We start from the raw sequence: 19,177 nt of genomic DNA, 5'->3' as shown, positions 1-19,177 counted from the left end.
TGCAGCATTGTTTTGCAGTGGAGAAAACTACAAACAGAATGAACCAGTACAGGCTGGTTGAGTGGATCATGGAGCTTCCACACTGTCAAGTAATGTGCAAGAATATATCACGGGTTCGATTCAAGGTCAAGGGCACATTCCTGGGTTGCAGATTCGATCTGGCCCCCAGTTGTGGCATGTGTGGGAGGCAACCAACCGATGTGTCTCTCTCACATCGATGTTTCTCTCTCTCTCTTCTCTCTCTCTCCCCATTCCACTCTCACTAAAAATCAATGGGGAAAATATCCTCACTCCTTGGGTGAGGATTAAAAACACACAGAAAACAGAATAGAAAAGTCTTTGTCAAAGCATAGAGCAAGGCATAGAAGGAGACATACCAAGCAGTTAACACTGATTTCCTGGCAGGCAAGATTAGAAGTTTGGGGGAATACTAAGTTTTCTTTAGGTTATGGTTTACTGGTTCTCTGGTTTCAACTGCACATTTTACTTTTGTGAGCTCTGTGAAACACACCTGTAACCCCAGCTGTGCTCTCCTTCCCGCCACACGCTTTCTGTTCACTGTAACCCTCAGTCTTTCCCTCCCTTCCTCTTAGCATCTTCTTTCCACTTGGCCGTGACATCACCTCTTTTCTCCTGGCCCAACCTCAGCCTAACCTGGATAGGCCACAGCTCAACTGGAAAATGCTCCCTCTGAAACGGGCAATTTCGTTCAATGCAATCATAGGATGGGGGGGTGTTTGCTCAGGACCACTGTGCTTACCTGTGGTTACCTGTTGATAGAATTTGAACTAGATGGAAGGGCCTGCTGCCATTTCTAGATCCACACTCCATCGTTCTGTGCTGCTTGGCAAACGTGTGTACATTTTTTCAGAACAGCCATTTTTCTGACTTCATGGACAAACAAACCGGGTATGTCACTCGGAACCTGCTGGCAACCCCGATCGTGATGGGCAAGGAGGTTCTGGCTGTGGTCATGGCAGTTAACAAAGTAAATGCATCTGAATTCTCCAAGCAGGATGAAGAGGTAATGCTAACCCTGGGCATCCAGTCGGAGGCTTAGGAAATGTATTTGTTATAGATCCAAGAGAAAGATGTCACACCTAATTTGCTTTTTTCTCTGCTATCTGTAGGTCTTTTCCAAATACCTCACCTTTGTTTCCATCATCCTAAAGCTTCATCATACCCACTACTTGTACAGTGTTGAATCTCGAAGAAGCCAGGTAAAGGGGAGGTGACACTAGTCACTCATGCTAACTTGTTCTGACAAAGGGGCCTGGAGGCAACAAGCCCAGACCCCCTCCTCTCCCCTGTGAGGGTTTAGCCCACATGGAGCAGATCCCCAAACTTCAGTCCCAGATGTCTTCTCAAGGTCTGCCCTGGCTTTCCATTCCCACCTGCCTGCCATTCATCTGTATGTGCACTGGGTTCCTTTTTTCAGACTTCATCCAAGGTAGCCATGATTTCTTCATCTATGAGATGGCAATGATAATTATAGTACCTATCCCGCATGGGTACTGTGATTCTTAAATGGCCATTAGGTAAATTAGTTTACATAAAGCTCTTCGTAGCGCCCGGTACATAAAGCTATTAATTTTAGGAGCAAATCATTCCTCTGAAGTCTGTTTCCTCCTTGAGCCAGCAAAATAAAGAACAACATTGGGCGCTAGCTGGTTTTGCTCAGTGGATAGAGTGTCGGCCCTCGGACTGAAGGGTTCTGATGAGGGTCAACAGGAGCCAGTGGGCCACCAATACTGCACTCTGCCTAGGGACTGTCTCTGCATCCAATTTTAGATGACCTGCCCTTCGAAGCCAAAACACTTGGATATAGGGACCAATCATAGCTCATCCTGTTTCATAAGCCCACAGCCTTGCAAAGGGCTACTCATTCTCCCACACAGAGAATCAGTATTTTGTCGGACGTGGACATGTTCAAAAATGGAATTGCATTGTCTAGTGATATGGATTCATTTTATTTGATGCAGCTCATGGCTAAAGCTCTATATTTTCATAGTGTATGTTGTCCTAACTGTTTTCTTTTTAATATCTACTTTCAGATCCTTATGTGGTCAGCCAATAAAGTATTTGAAGAGCTCACAGACGTTGAGCGACAGTTTCACAAAGTGCTCTACACAGTTCGAACATACCTGAACTGTGAGCGGTACTCCATTGGACTGCTGGACATGACCAAGGAGAAGGTCCTCACTGCTCCACACATTTCTGTCTTGCTTAAAATCACCTGTAAAACACGTATCACACAAAATGTGGTTCATTTAAAAATGGATACGCTATGTGAATAATCAGTCATGATAGTTCACAAGAACCAGAGCCAAGAAAGTAAGGTACAGAGGTAAAAAGTGAGCATTTTGGAGCAAAAAAGATCTGGGCTTGAATCTTGGCCTTTCTATTTTCTAGTTGTCTGTGTCTTCAATGAGTCTTTTATAAAAAATAAATATTAATTAAAAGACTTTCTTTTTAAGAGAAATTTTAGGTTTATAGAAAAAACGAGCAGAAAGTTCAGCTAGTTCCCATATTATCTGTCTCTCCTATTATAACATCTTGCATTCATGTGGTGCGTTTGTTACAGTTGATGAATCAATTTTGATAAGTTATTATTAACTAAAGTCCACAGTTTATATTCAGATTCACTCTTTGTGTTGTATAGTCTATGGATTTGGACAAATGCATAATGTCATATATCTGCCATTACAGTATCATACAGAATAGTGTACCTAAAAATCCTGTGTTCCTCCTATTTATCTCTCCCTCTCCATACCCCAAGTCTCTGGCAACCTCTGATTTTTTTTTTTACTGCCTTTATAGTTTTGCCTTTCCCATAATGCATATAGTTGGAATTATACAGTATGTAGCTTTTCCAGATTGGGTTATTTTCCTTAGTAATAAACATAAGTTTCCTCCATGTCTTTTCAGGGCTCGATAGCTCCTTTTTTTTTAATGCTGAATAATATTCCATTGTCTGGATGCAGTTTATTCATTCACCTACTGAAGGACATCTTGGTTGCTTCCAAATGTTGGCTATTATAAATAAAATACAGATCTTTTTGTAGACATACATTTTCCATTCCTTTGGGTAAATACCAAGGAGGGTTATTGCTAGATCACATGATAAGACTATATTTAGCTTTGTGAGAAACTGCTAGATTTAATATTCTATAAAAGAGTTGCTCTTTATTGAGTACTTTTAACTAGGTATCAGAGTAGGTGCTTTGTATGTATTACTCACTTAATCCTCACAATGACTCTGTAGTATGAATTCTATTATTGTCCCCATTTGCTGATGAAAAAGGTTAAGTGACTTGTTCACACATGTTCCTATAAGCAGTATTGCTGGGAACTACAGACGTTTTTCAGTGCTAAAATTCCAGAATTATAAATTAACATAAAATATGCAAACATGAAATTCATATAAGATATGGTAGGTCATGGAACAGTTTAATAATGTTTAATATATATCTGTCTCCAGGAATTCTACGATGAATGGCCAGTCAAGCTTGGAGAAGTCGAGCCTTATAAAGGTCCAAAGACACCAGATGGCAGAGTAAGTGCCAATTGCCTTGGTGATATCCATACATGGTGCAAGGTGCTAAAACCAGAGGCAGCCACGCATAGAGGAAGGAGCATGAGCCCCAGAAGGCCTGGGTTCTAGTCCTGTAACTTTCTGCGGGACCTTGGAGTAGTAGAAAGAGTACTACACAAGGGTTTGAGATTCCAGTCCCAGCTCTGCCCCAAGCCAGTGGGGTGGCCGGGCCTTAACGCATTGTTTAACTTCTCCTTTTCTGTAAATCCAAGGCTTGGGACCAATGGTTCTCAACAGGGAGGGACACATCAGAGCTACTTGCACAGCTTTTGAAACATACTGTTCCCAGGTCCTTCTTCTGACATTGAATCTCTAGGGAAGGGTTGGGTTAGATTTATTCCCCACCTTCAACTGCAAGCTTCAAAGGGCAGGAATTGTGGTTTGCCACTGTATCCCCAGCACACAGGAAAGGCAAGGTGATGGGACACAACGTTTCCAGGCCTCAGGTTCTTCTCTGTCCAAAGAACTAGTGAGCTAGTTCTCAACATAGCCACCAGATCTTGTTTCCAAGGCACTTGTCCAGATGAGCCAGTGCCCAGCTGGGAAGGGAAAACATTGACTGAGGTTGAGAAATGACAGGATTTGTTCTGATGAAGTTATCAGTCCGATCTTTCTGGACAATAGAAAGGGATTAAAGGAAAAATAAGTTTCCCCTAAAAATTGTTCAGGTGAATTCAACTTTGTAAATTTAATTAAATAGGATTGCTCATGTAGATAAATGGCCAACGATGTTTCTAGTTTTATTACAAGCTTATCATCAGGACACGAGCAGTTTTCTAATTTATATTATGCCAAGAAATGTGGTTGCGAAATAAGGTACTATTCATATAAGTTCATCAGCGAAAAGCGCTTTTTGGGAAATAAGATTTTTCTCATAATCTCTCTCTTTCCTCTTAGGAAATCATCTTTTATAAAATCATTGACTACATTTTGCATGGGAAGGAAGAGATCAAAGTGATTCCGTGAGTATCATAAAGCAGCTGTAGGAGTTGCCATTTATTTTTGTACCTAGTGCACTTCTCAGTGTAGCAGTGATTTTCTTTCTTCTAATCTTCCTCAAGGACACCTCCCGCAGACCACTGGACTCTCGTTAGTGGATTACCAACATATGTTGCTGAAAATGGATTTGTAAGTTATTGAACAAAATTAAATAATATTGAATGGAACTCTTATTAGCTAAGAGTTGCAAACAAATGTGAAAGCCAGAATGTATCAGGGAAAGGTGAGGGGCCACTTCCTTTGGCACAGGACGTCAGTGAGAGCAACCTTGGCAAACTCTACAAGAAAATATTTTGTCAGCAGGAGAAAAATGGATCCATTCTCCAGCCTTTATTTTTTCATTTTTATATATGTTTATTCATATTTACCTTGTCACAAAAAGGATTCAAGTTTCAACAACCAAATAAAGCAATATAACACAAAATAGAAATAGGTGAAAATGCAAAAGAGAAAAAAAATATCAAGGGCAGGATGTAAATTAGAGCCAGAACTAAAGATAACGATGATTTGTTGCATAATGCCCTCCACATTAATAAAATTAGGCTGCACATTTACTCTTAGCTTTCCAGTTAAATAGGAAAGCTGATCAGGTACAGACTTTACAGTATTCCTATGATAGAATCATATTGTTTAGAATAAAACACATTATATTCTGATACAAAGACTAGAAAAACATGTTCCCCTTGCTGTCTCCATGAAGTAAATACCATGTAATACTGTAAATAAGAGCATCACCTATGTAATACACGTAGTGGACCCCAACTTTTTAAACTGTAGCCACACAAATTTCAGAGTCCTTTGGAAGCCCATGACCATAATTCCTGCTGGTTTTAATTTTATCTCAAGTACAGTTCCCTTGGTCAAGACTTTAAAAGCATAGAAGATTACTGACAAAAGAGAAAAATACATAAAGAGAGAATTTTGCCACTGATTGCGATGCAAGATGTAGTGAGCTGGTAAAGGAAGTGAAGATTGTTGCCCTGGTCTGTTGGGTGGGCCCGGTGGACAGTAGGCTAGTTCTGGCTGTGAGAGGTCAGGTGCAGGAAGACAACAAGCAGAAGATCTCTGGTAGGTCCCAGAAGTCTCAAGGCCAGAGGATGGGGCCACCATAGCTTTCCCACTTGGCCTCAAAAACACTCTCCCTCCTTCACAGCTGACTTCTTTCTCCCGAGTTGGGCTTCTCCACCATCTGTGTCTTTTTTTTTTTTTTTTTTTTTTTTGACATCAAAATTCCTCCCTGCAAGAATGTTCGATGCTTTCAACATTTCTTTATGTTGGCATTTTTCTTTCCTCCCCCTTCAGATCCAAGTTCCTGAAATATATGTGCAGCATTTGTTTGCATATTTGTTTTTTCTTCAGTGTTGTCCTTGTATTTTTTGCAGTGTTCATTCATCTAGTTGCTTTGAATTTGGAAGAATCCTTAGAGGCTGGGAGAGTAGGAAGGTGCAGAGATGGTGCTACTAGTAAATGTCATCCAGTGACTTAATTAAAAGAGAAGCTAACTTCAATATGTTGTTAGCAAATTTGGCCTAGCCAAGGTCCAGTGCCAATAATTTGCTTGTGAGCTATCAAGACCTATGGAAGAAATACTCACACCTGGTGTGTTCTTTCTTATTCTGCATTGTGGGTTTAATGGCTTCAGCACATGATGTTTCAGGACTTCTGTCTCCTCTTGCTTTACAGATATGTAATATGCTGAATGCCCCCGCAGATGAATACTTCACATTTCAGGTAACCTTGCCCTCTTCCAGGCCGCACCTCTCAGTGCTGAGGAAGAGGGGAGCAGCACTGCCTCCCTCCCCCCACACCATTTCTCTCCTCTCCAGAGTCGGCTCTAGACTCAGAGACAAAAAAAAAACACACCAACAATTCTGAAGCATTTGGAAAATATCTTTAAATGCTAAATTTATGGTCCAGATTATAACTGCTTTTGGAATTCTGAAAAAGAAAATTTCCATATGAGTGAAAAAAGTTAGAGAAGGCTTCATGCGAGAGGTGAGGTTTACCTGGGGCCTCAAAGGATGACTAAGCTAACACAAGGTTGAAGAATGAATAATGTGGTGTTGAGTGCTTGACTACCTTTGCTTTGCTGCCTACTGTGTAGGTGCCACATCATGGTTCCATGATTCTCAGACTTGATCCATGAGGGCATCAGAAGTACCCAATAATTTACTCAAGATGCATGCCCAGAGGTTATGAAACAAGCTAAAAAAAAACAACACATATTCATATGGCCCTGGGGCCACACTTTGAAAAACATTCCTAAATATCTATGTCTGCATCCCCCATTAGATTGTGGTCATTTTGAGGTTAGGGCCTGTGATGTATTCATTTTTGTATCCAGCAACTAGGTCCTGATACATCATAGGGGCTTGACAGATGTTTACCAGATTGAACTACATCACAGTACAACAGATTACCTTGATAGATCAGTCAGGAAAACAGAAACCACACTAAGTATTTCAACAGAAATAATTTAATATAAAGAATTAACTAAACAGGTGTTGGAGGGCAGACAAAGTGAAACAGGGAACACAGAGATAAGTGCTTCTCATCCCTAGGGCTGGGGAGACAAAGACAGGAGGACAGACACCTGGTTCTAGTACACTTAATTGAATGTACCAGAATACTTTTATGGCCATATAATCCTAGACATGTTCTGACACAACATAGGAATTGTGCATCTAACACCCAAAGATTATTTTTCTTTAAATTAAAAATAACCCCAGTGGGGAGTGATGGGGTGGTAGCTATTATGGTGCTGGGTTAGTTTTGTATCTCTATTCTAGTGCAGGTTACACACATCTGCTCATGTGATGAATTTGCATAAAGCCATACACACATGCGCACACACAAATAAATACATATAAATATGGTGAACTTTGAATAAGCTTCACAGATTAGGTCTATTCCTGGTTTATAAGATGGTCCATTGAGAAAACTGGGTCAACAGTACCTGGGACCTCTCTGTACATTTCTTTTGCAACATTCGGTAAATCTATAATTATTTCAAAATTAAAAATTAAAAAAATAATCTGAGTGCCTTTATTGTTTTTAGAAAGGACCTGTAGATGACACTGGCTGGGTCATTAAAAATGTCTTGTCCCTGCCTATTGTCAATAAGAAAGAAGACATTGTGGGAGTAGCTACATTTTACAACAGGAAAGATGGAAAACCTTTTGATGAATATGATGAACACATTACCGAGGCAAGTGCAATTATAAAATAATGGAGGTAAATGAAATAATAGAGGATGCATAATTATTTGTTATTTTGGAATGATATTTTTGAAGGGCAATTAAACATGAGTCACACAAGATTGTAGCCAATATGTCATTGTGTCATTTCTCTTTCCTGACTTCTGTAAACTGCAACATTTTTTTACTAAAGAATGAACTTTTGGCTTAATCAAAATTCTTTACAATACTAGGAAACTGGGAAAGAAGGTTTCTGTATCCTTTCTCCCCAACCCCCTTCTATTCCCTCTTATTCTTGCTCTTACCCCCAGCCCTCTCTCTGATTTTCAGGTCATTCTTATTCTACTGGATTTTTGTAATTTCTCTCCTTTAATAAAGTATTCAGGAGGCACAGTGCACTTTGGAAATCAGGGCTTAGCCAACTTTATTGTCTGGGGCATTGTTAATATGTTTTGTTCTTAGATTAAAAGGGAGATTGATAGGGAAGCATGTGGTTTGCTGCCTTCAAATCAATTTTCCTTTCATTTTAGAGAATTGAATCATATTTTATGTATTTCAGACTCTCACACAATTTCTTGGATGGTCTCTTTTAAATACTGATACATATGAGAAAATGAATAAGCTAGAAAACAGAAAGGAGATAGCTCAGGAAATGCTCATGAACCAGACCAAAGCCACTACTGATGAAATTGAGTCTATTTTGGTAAGTGGGGAATTCGGTAAGTGTGGATATTAGGTGGTATCTAACCAGGGCTTCTGGAATTCACCTCATTACCCAGAGGTCTGACTAATGAGAATAGGTTTAGTCTTGAGCTAAGGAGGGGAGGTAAAGAAGGAGGGACTAAGGGGGGACCTGGTGGCCCAGTGTATCTGGACCCTGACTGGACTTTCAGGCTGCTTGGTTGGAATAGCACTTTGTTAAAAATAGTGTATGGGCCTATAGGAGCTCAAGTAGTGATACCTGGATTCAAGTATGTTAGTAGGAAAAAAAAATATTTCCAGGAAGAGAAATATACCAGTCAGCTATTGCCATGTAATGCAGTATAACAACCATAACATCTCAGTGCTTTCCAACAATAAACATTTAATTCTCACTCAGGCATTTGTGGGTTGACCAGGCTTTAATTGATCTTAGTTGGGCTTGGCTCCAAGCTGTGCATTTGGTTTGTTCTATGTATTACCCTCATTTTTCTTGATCAGGTGCTCCATAATAGGTGTTCTTCTCATGAACATGACATAGAGCAACAGAGCAAGCCCACTGTGCAAGCACATTTCAAGTCTTTACTCATATCACATTCACTTAAATTCTCACTGGCCAAACATGACCAAGATTAACATCATGGATGGTGGGAGAGAAAGTAGATATTTGCTAGGAGTGCTTTAATTACCACCAAATGAAGGAATATATCACACTATTTTTATTCCTCTGTTCCTTTTATTTATCCAGCTTTTAGAGTGTGTGTATAGGTATAGTTTTGATGGGTGGTTTTTAGTTGTGTGTCTTTTTGTTGTTGTTTGATTGGTTGGTTTTGCTGGGTAATTTGAGAGTTCAGAGAATTTGACTTGAGAATTTGAGATGTTGAAGATGAGAAGGTCTGGGGAGAATAAAGGGAAATTGCTATAAACTAAAAAACCAATAAACAAACAAAATAACAAAAAATGTAAGCCACTTATTTTTCTTTCTTACCTACATACATTCTCTCTCTCTCTCTCTCTCTCTCTCTCTCCTCACTCAGACAGCTTATGCTACCTTTTGGGGGCACAGAGAAATCAATTAGATTATTTCTTGGAGAAAACGCTTCATAATCAGATGCATTAGATTTTTTTTTTTTGTATCCAGAATGTATCTTTGTCATGAAACTCATTACAGCATATTTAAAATATATTTTAACTGATTTTGAGAGCAGAAGAATCAAATAGAAATCTCCTTTATAGGAATTTCACATCTCAATTGCTTTTACATTTTAGAAATTTAAAGAGAAGTTAAGTATAGATGTAATTGAAGATTGTGAAGAAAAACAACTTGTCACAATTTTGGTAAGTGTTTTACTTCTATCCTTAATGCCTTTTTAATAAAATATATTAGGACATGCTTTCTCATTTTTCAAATAAATGTTGAGTTTTTTCTTCCCTGACAACTTTTAAAGCTAAAAAGAAATGATATTTCTTCTAAAGAGTCATCTTCTGGCTTCCTGATTTCCTTTCCTTTGTCCCCTACAGTCCGATCCACACAGATAATTTAGAATCACAGCTAAACTAGACTATGGCATAAGGAACTTGAGGCGCAGATTCTAGAGATGTCCTGGTCTGATTTATTTTAATAGTTTTGGATCTCACCATGGCCACCCCAGAAGACATGATGGGATCACAGAACATATGAACCTTCTAGGAACAATATATCAGGCACAATTATTATCACCATCGCTAGCTTCTCTTTTGGAGCCTGGAGGAACTTAGTTCTTTTTTTTTTAATTATAGATAAACATTGATTTATTTTATATATATATATATATATATTTTATTGATTTTTTTACAGAGAGGAAGGGAGAGGGATAGAGAGTTAGAAACATCGATGAGAGAGAAACATCGATCAGCCGCCTCCTGCACACCTCCTACTGGGGAGGTGCCTGCAACCAAGGTACATGCCCTTGACCGGAATTGAACCCGGGACCCTTCAGTCCACAGGCCAACGCTCTATCCACTGAGCCAAACCAGTCAGGGCTCAGTTCTTTTTTCATTGTCATTAGACCATTTCTATTATTTCTGGTTGAAATTAATTCCTTTTCTAGTTAATTCATCCTGTATTTTGTTGCATCCTATTAAACATACCTAAACTCATTTTCCACAATTTACAGTTGGATTCATCCAATAATTTTTTAATTCCAGAGTTAATCTTTTTCAGTTCTAGAATGTACATTTAATTTTTTTAAAGATTCCAACTCTTCGTTAAAACTTTTCATCATTTTATCTACTTTGTGTATCTTTCCCTCTATTTTCTTAAATTTATTGACCACGTTTATTTTAAAATTTCCATCTCAATACCTGAATCACCTATAGGTCTGATTCTACTGTCTAGTTTTGCTCTTGGGTTTCAGTCATTTGATTATTTTAAAACATGCTTCATAGTTCTTTTTCATTGAAAACTAGACATTGTGAATGAAAACTTGTAGGGCCTCTGGGTGGCATTATATTTCTGTAGCACTAGATTTTCTTCTGACAGGTAAATAAAGTTGATTTTAGATTTTGTTATAGATGATTTATTTCAGTTTTGCCCTTACTATGAGGGTAGAGGCCTTATTTCTAGAGTGAGGCCCTTCTGGGATCCCAACTGAAAGCCAAGCCCCTAGGCCTGGAACTTTAAAAATTTGAATGAAATTGAAATAGTATCATATCTATTTCCTAACTAACTACCTCATCCTGTTTTCCTCTGTCCTTCTGCAATCCATGATGTAAGTGTTCTGCTTTCTAAACTGAGACATACTGACTATCTCACCTTCCCCCTTGCCATCTCTTATAAGGTGTGTCTTCCTGTCCTCTGCCACCACAGAGCCAGTGGCCTTTGACCTCTGTTTGAGGGCTCCATTCCCACCCTGCATAATTTTGTGTCACCTGAGGATCCCACTCTTCTTGGTTTGACTTCTAAACACTTTCTTCTCACACTTGGCCCAGAAGATAACCCTTCCTTCTCTTTGCTTGCCCTCAACAACATGCATCTTCTTGTAAAATAAAATTCTGATGGACATCATGACACTTTAGAAATTCTCTAGTTGTCTATTTAGAGGAGGGAGGAACTTATGTTGGAGAAGCAATAAAATGGATAAAGAACCAGTAGCTTTACCAACACACACCCTGTTTTAATGGAAATCTGCTCTTAGTTTGGCCCAAATCATTGCTGTGTAAAACTTAGGAACTCAAGAAACAAACAAGTATTTCAGAGGAATTCTTCAAAATTATCTTGGCATAATTTCTTAGCTACATAATTATTCATGTATCTGTCCTCACCACGATTCTTTCTCCAGGTGTGCACTTTAATTCTAGGTTCAGGGAAGGCCAGGTCTATTTTATAGGTGTAGCAGCAGGTGCATGTCACTGTGCTGGGAAGGACTGAGGCAGCTGTGCACTGACTCAGACAAAGGAAGTGAGGGAAGTCCTCCTCCCACCTTTGTCTTGCTTCCAGAACATTTCAGATCACCCATAGATACACCATCTGGAGAGAAGGCCCCAGAGAAATACCTCACCCATTCATCTTTTATTCAAATTTTCCCCCATTCATTCAGTAATCATTGAGATGCACTGTAGCACAAAGAACTCTGTAAGGTCCTGAGAGCAGAAAATAGTATGGTCTGGTTCTTATCTGGTTAATAGGGAGACCAAAATATAAGCAATGACACTGACCTTGCCCTGTGTGGACAAGTTCACAGAGTGGAAGTACCAAAGGCCCTCAGAAGCCACGGGCCTGCTTCTACTCACAGAAGGTGGTAGAATAGGAGATGACAGCCATGGCCCTGAGGTGTGAAGAGAAAGCAGTTGTGGGCTGGGCAGCGATTGATGATGGGGGCTTGGAGATGGCTGGCGATGAAAAGGGGAAGCAGGGCATACAGACCAGGGCCTGGAGACACAGGATAGCTTGCTATCTTGAGGGAAACCGAAGAGAGCTGCTGTGGCCAGCGCCTCAGTGAGCAGAGGGGAGGAGCAGCCCAGGAGGCCTGGCAGGACGCACCTCAGCTGTGTGATTCCTGCAAACAGCAGAACATCAGCCTTGGGCGCCAGGCTTCCTACTTCTCAGACCAATCAAAAACCTTTATTTTCATCAACCTCTCGGTATCACAGACTTACAAATGGTTGTTCTTCAAAACCTGTGATTTCTGCATTAAAGTGTTATTTTACTGGTTCTTCTTCAACTGCACCTGGGAATCATAATTCTGAGAACTTACTTTGTTTCCTGCTAAAATACACATTCACATTTAAGTATCACTGACCCTGAAATGCATGAAAAAACAATTTCACATTTTCCCTTTACGTAACACTCTGGGAACTGTATAGGAGCAACGACCTCCAGCAAGAGGCTCTGTGGCACAGGGCGCTCCTACCACTGCCCAGAACTCTCTCCCATAACTCTTCTCTTGCTCTGATTTTTTTTAAATCCTCACTTGAGTATATATTTTTATTGATTTTTAGAGGAAAAGGAAGGGAGAGAAGAGAGAGAGAGAGAGAGAGAAACAGTGATGTGAGAAACATTGATCGGTTCCCTTCTGTATGTGCCCCAACCAGGGTTCCAACCCGCAACCTAGATATGTGCCCTGACTGGGAATCGAACCCGAAACCTTTTGTTGTATGGGATGACACTCCAACCAACCAGATTCATCTGGCTGGGGGTCTCTTACTCTGATTTTTATAAGCTGTGCTAATGTTCTGCTCATGAGAACATGTTTCAGGGGCAATGACAACATTTTTATTCATTGCTTTCTCCATAATGCCTAGAAAACAGAAACCAACAAATGTTTGTTGAATGAATAATAGATGAATAAATGAAAAAGAAGAGCCTCTTTGGGCAAGGAATCTGGGAGCATTTGGAGAGAGAAAGAAAGTGATGAGAATGAGTAACAAAGGGTATCAGAGGGCCCTATGAGAAATGGAGAAAGGAATTTTGTAAAGTGTTACTATGAGTTGTGAATTGAATCCCCTCAAATTTTCTTGGACTCATGCAAATAGAATTGCTTTTTAATCAAAATTACTTTTTAATTAAAAAAACAAAGACAAAAAGATTATTAGTATCCTTCCCATTTTACAGATGAGAACATTGAGGCTAGATCCATTTGGGAGACATGCTAATCCAAACCCAGAAATGAACATTAATCTCCTGGCCCAAGCCATTGCTTTGCAGGAAAAAGTCTCTGCCTAAAGTGATGGTCTGAGAGTGGCATTGGTGAGGAGGGAGCCCCAGGGAGAGGAGAGAAGGGCAAGGGTGTGAGGGACGAGCCCAGATCAGGGACTAGAGGACCAAAACCCATAATTTTACCTAAAATATCTGTGTACCATTATTGAGAGAAGGGACCTCAACACAGTAGTAAGCTCAGTGAACTCAGTAGATGCCCACTGAACTGAATTGCTCCCCTGCATCTATCTGGTAGACCCTAATAGCCTTTTCTAACTCCTGCCTCCTGGCGCTTCCTCTCCTACCAAACCAGCTGAATACTCCTCCAGAATATCTCCTCCTTTAATTCCCTCCCCCTCCCGTCCTCAGGCAATCAATTTCTCCTGCAGTCCCAGGCACTTGAAGCTATGCTCTGTGCGTTTTCTAAGCTCTCACCTTTCCCTGGTCTGCATTCTATAACCATTTCAATAAGTTAAGTTCTTTAAGGGTAAGGTCCTTTTTTAAATTTCCCAAGCCAAGTCAATACTCTTGTGCTTCATTCATAGTCCTATGAATAAGATATCTGCAAGTGTACCAATATACTACAGGGCCCTCATTCATTCACTCAATAAACATTTACCAAACCCCTTCATGGGACAGGCACTGCAGGTCTGAGACACCACACAAACAGAAGGGACATGATCCCACTCTGGTGCAGCTCACAGTCTGATGGGAAAGCGTCACTGAGCATGTAAAGAAAATGTGATAGAATTGAGTTCAACAATCACTTACTGAATATTTCTTGAAAAGGAAAAAAAGAGAAGCTGAGTATTGAAGATGGGTGAAGCTGCTGCAACCCAGCATTTCATTTTGCATCATAGAAAGAAAATAGCCACTGGAACATGATTGGAAGTGAATCCCCCCTCCCCTTAGAAAGTTTCTTGATATCGCTGAGTCTCAGTTTCACCATCTGTAAACTGGGTGAAATTGTGCAGGTTTGTTGTGAGGATAACACATGCAAACTGCATCACCCAGCGCCAGGCACGTAAAGGCTCAGCAAATTGTGGCTGGTGTCTTTTTATTGTAATTTGTTTCACACCCAATGTTGGATGTGTGAATGCAAACTGACACAGTTTGTCCTTATTTCAACAGGAAGAGGACTTGCCAGACCTGAAGGCAGTAGACCTGTGTGAATTCCACTTCAGTGACTTCCCCATTACAGAGCACGGGCTGATTAAGTGTGGACTACGACTATTTTTTGAAATAAATGTGGTGGAGAAATTCAAAGTACCCGTAGAGGTAGATGGTCTTTAATGTAAAATACTGGGCAATTCTGTTGCTGTACTTCACTAATGTTTCCTGTGGTTTAAAAGATTAACTTCAGTTTGAATTTTAAATTATTATTAACTTTGTAAATATATCAGCTTAACCTCTGTAAACAAGACCAATCAATAAGATTGTCACAGACCTTCCAACCTTTAGCATTCTGTTCCAAAGTCTGAATGGTGTTATCTTCTGTGGGTGACAGGTTCTTACCAGATGGATGTACACCGTGAGAAAAGGGTACCGTTCCGTCACTTACCACAACTGGCGGCACGGATTCAATGTGGGGCAGACCATGTTCACTTTGCTGATGGTAGGTCCAGAGCACTGTCAATCATAAACCTGCACATTTCCCTGTTGAGCATGGCGAGCAAGAACCGGAGACAGTCCATCAGTCTAGATCAGTAATTCTGGAATTCATAGGCACAATCCCATAAGCCCCAAACTCCAAACTCCCCTGTAGATGATGCCAGACAATATGGGGATGCCTGGGCACTTGGCTGGATTGTCACTCTTAAGAGAAACCTTAAACTTATTGAGGACAATCACGTACCTCCTCAAAGGAAATTTCAGTTACCTGCTGGCTGGTTGGATTTTTTGTTTTATTTTTTTAAATTTATTGTCTAAAGTTTTACATATGTCTTATTTTTCCCTGCTTGACACCCTCCCACCCCCCACCAGCCATTCCTACCCCGGGCAAGCCACCACTGCCCCAGTGTCTGTGTCCATTGGTTATGCTAATATGCATGCATACAAGTCCTTTGGTTGTGGTTGTTTTTTAAATTTTGTTTTAATTACAGTTAACATATAGTATTATGTTAGTTTTAGGTGCACACATTACACCTGAAACGAATATAGACATGTATGTGCCTCACAGAGTGATTGCAATATTGACTACATTCCCTATGCTGTACCTTACATCCCCGCGACTGGTTTGTATCTGGCAATTTGTACGTCTTCATCCCTTTATCTTTTTCACTCATCGCTCCAACCCCTTCCCATCCTTCTGGGGTTTGTAATTGCCCAGAATTGGCTACAATACTGAGTAAGAAATAAAAACAACTTGCTCTAAAAGTACAGCATATCTCCTTCATTGCAGGCAGGCCTCACAGCACATGCTATAGAGGTGTATTAATCCAAGTAAATATATATATATGTATATATTTTTTTAGACAGGAAGGCTAAAGAAATACTATACAGACCTCGAAGCTTTTGCCATGCTCGCTGCTGCTTTCTGCCATGACATTGACCACAGAGGCACCAATAATCTGTATCAGATGAAGTAAGTGAACACATGTGCAGTGTCGACAGGTACTTGTGACGTTTGAGGTTGTCTAAGGGGAGAAGAAATGAAAATCACCTGATAGCAGGTTTAGTTGTCATATCTTTAATCTCCTTTAATCTGGAGTCATTCCTCAACCTTGCGTGTCTTTCAGGACGTTGATGTTTTTGAAGAGTCTAGGCCAGTTGTTTTGCAGAATATGCCTCTATTTGGCTTTGTCTGATTGTTTCCAGGTTACTAGATTCAGGGGAAACGTTTTGGGTAGGAATTCTACATAGACATTGTGTACTTCTCAGTGCCTTGCACCAAGAGACCTATGATATTAATTTGTCCCATTATCTGTTTATGAATAATGTCTAGCTGATCTCTTTATGCAAAGGTACATTTTCTCCTTTGTATTAATAAATAATCTGAGGTGTTACTTTGAGACTGGGTGAATATTTAGTTCCTCTGTAACCTTTTTTGACTGATGTTTTTAAACCCAAAGGAATTAAAGATAATCACTCTTTCCCACTGGAATTGAGCTTTACTCATCTTTGTAAAATCTCCAGTGCTGACACAGAGTAGGCATTTGAATGTGAGTTAAAATTCTGATCCCTGCCCAGCCAGTGTGGCTCAGTGTTTGAGCATTGACCCATGAATCAAGGGGTCACCGGTTCGATTACCAGTCAAGTCAAATGCCCCGGTTGGGGGCTCAATCCTCAGTGGGGGGCATGCAGGAGACAGCTGGTCAATGTTTCTCTCTCATTGATGTTTCCATCTCTCTCTTCCTCTCTCTTCCTCTCTAAAAATTCAATGAAAATATATTTTAAAAAATTCTGACCCCTAACTAGGATATTTGGTTTACCAAACCTGTTCATGACCCCTCTCCTCCCAAAAGTTCTGTTCTTTCTGAAACAAAATGAAACTTCTCTACAAAGGCTGCCGCCCATATTACTGATGTCTTCCTTTCTTAAAATTATTTATTCCATATTTCCATCACAACATTTCCACATTATCAAGGTACACTTGTGACTTCAGCCTGTCTCCATCTTTTCTTTTTTCATCTTTTTATTTTTGATGTCACTTTCCCTCCCTCCAACAGGAAGAACTGAAGAAAGACAGGGTACCGAAGACTGAGGTCCCCACTTACATAAAGCACGATCCAAGTATCAGCAAATGGGAAATTTGAGTTTAAATTTATCTCACTGTCATGGAGAAGAAGTGTTACTTGATAGTGATTTTCATTTTAGTTCCTATACATTCTTTTTCTTCCTCTTTCTTAAAAAATGTTTAAGCCCTAACCAGTTTGGCTCAGCGGATAGAGCAGTGATGGCAAACCTATGACACGTGTGTCAGAGGTGACACGCGAACTCATTTTTTTGGTTGATTTTTCTTTGTTAAATGGCATTTAAATATATAAAATAAATATCAAAAATATAAGTCTTTGTTTTACTATGGTTGCAAATATCAAAAAATTTCTATATGTGACATGGCACCAGAGTTAAGTTAGGGTTTTTCAAAATGCTGACATGCCGAGCTCAAAAGGTTTGCCATCACTGGGATAGAGCATCAGCCTGCTGACTCAAGGGTCCCAGGTTCGATTCCGGTCAAGGGCATGTACCTTGGTTGCGGCACATCCCCAGTGGGGAGTGTGCAGGAGGCAGCTAATCGATGTTTCTCTCTCATCGATGTTTCTAACGTTCTATCCCTCTCCCTTCCTCTCTGTAAAATATCAATCAAAATATTTTAAAAATGTTTAAATTTTTAAATTTCCAGTTGATGTACAATATTATAATAGCTTCAGGTGTACAACAAAGTGATTAGACATTTATATTACTTGGGAAGTGGTCACCCTGAAAAGTCTAGTACCTATCTGAAACCATACACACTTATCACAACACTAATGGCCTGGTGCACTGATTCGTGCACATTGAAAGGAAATTAATTAGAAGAAATACTTTAATATCACTATTTGCCCTTTCTCTATAATAGAGGTATCAACCAAATTCACAATCAACAATGACAGATCGAAACACATGCGTGCGATTGGCACCAGCAAGAGCTTTATATGTATCGTACATGTATAGATTATTGACCATATTCTCAATGCTGTATTTATAAGAATACTCAATTCCTAATGAACACTTTCTCCATAAATGAGCTACAGGCTTTATCAGATTTGCTACATGCTCTATAAGTCATATTCAACCACCATAAACTCTGGGGACAAAGATTTTAGATGCAGAGGAAGGATCAGACTTCTGAGTTTAAACAGTTCAATCATTTCATGCATTCAATAAATCAGGGTGTTGTTTTTTTTTTTTTAGAGAAATTGTTTTAAAGAGCATATTCTCATCTTCTAAATCTAAAACATCCTTTTCAATATGTAACTTTTGACCATTTCACGGGCATTAGGGGAGAGGAAGAGAGAGGAAATGAAAAAAATCCTCAGATAGTAAAGATTCTATATTGTATGGACATATGCATAATCTTTAAACAGCTAAAATCATGGCATATCCCTCTCCTTCTAGATCCACGTCTCCATTGGCAAAGCTTCATGGATCTTCTATTTTGGAGAGGCACCATCTGGAGTACAGTAAGACTCTCCTGCAGGATGAGGTACCTGAGCCTCTCTCCAGGGCAGCTCACAAGCTCTGGGTCAAAACACTAACCTACAGAAAATGCTTGGAAAGAGGTGGCCTTGAGGGGTGGAGGCTGACAGTGTTTACCTCATAAAAGTCAATGACAGAAATGGCTAAATCGCAACAGTTTTTGAACAACCAAATTCGAAGTAGCTGGAATAGAGGACAAAAGAGCCATGAAACCTCACAGAATCTCTGTGGGTCTGTTGAAAAAGAAGGAAAGGCTTATAGGGGATGTGTAGATCAGGCACTGGCTTTCTTTTTCATTCCTGGGCACTCCCTTTCATTCAAGGGCATGGTCTG

At 39.9% G+C, this 19,177-nt stretch overlaps 1 protein-coding gene across 1 annotated transcript in view; it reads left to right on the top strand.

The window, feature by feature from the left end:
- The window catches only part of PDE6C (phosphodiesterase 6C), a 45,570-nt gene that overhangs the window by 5,494 nt on the left and 20,899 nt on the right, over positions 1–19,177 (top strand). Inside the window, exons 2-15 of the mRNA XM_070431880.1 lie at positions 872–1,024; positions 1,131–1,220; positions 2,055–2,195; positions 3,482–3,556; positions 4,493–4,557; positions 4,657–4,723; positions 6,278–6,325; positions 7,653–7,802; positions 8,351–8,494; positions 9,760–9,828; positions 14,798–14,944; positions 15,174–15,281; positions 16,141–16,250; positions 18,764–18,851. Of these exons, the coding sequence (XP_070287981.1) occupies positions 872–1,024; positions 1,131–1,220; positions 2,055–2,195; positions 3,482–3,556; positions 4,493–4,557; positions 4,657–4,723; positions 6,278–6,325; positions 7,653–7,802; positions 8,351–8,494; positions 9,760–9,828; positions 14,798–14,944; positions 15,174–15,281; positions 16,141–16,250; positions 18,764–18,851 (1,455 nt within the window). The remainder of the gene's footprint in view (positions 1–871; positions 1,025–1,130; positions 1,221–2,054; positions 2,196–3,481; positions 3,557–4,492; positions 4,558–4,656; positions 4,724–6,277; positions 6,326–7,652; positions 7,803–8,350; positions 8,495–9,759; positions 9,829–14,797; positions 14,945–15,173; positions 15,282–16,140; positions 16,251–18,763; positions 18,852–19,177) is intronic.

The sequence above is a fragment of the Myotis yumanensis genome, unplaced genomic scaffold (assembly GCF_028538775.1).
Source record: "Myotis yumanensis isolate MYYU_CA2020_CCGP unplaced genomic scaffold, mMyoYum1.0.hap1 SCAF_13, whole genome shotgun sequence".
NCBI classification, from domain to species: Eukaryota; Metazoa; Chordata; class Mammalia; order Chiroptera; family Vespertilionidae; genus Myotis; species Myotis yumanensis.
This window is presented reverse-complemented; position numbering and strand designations above follow the sequence as displayed.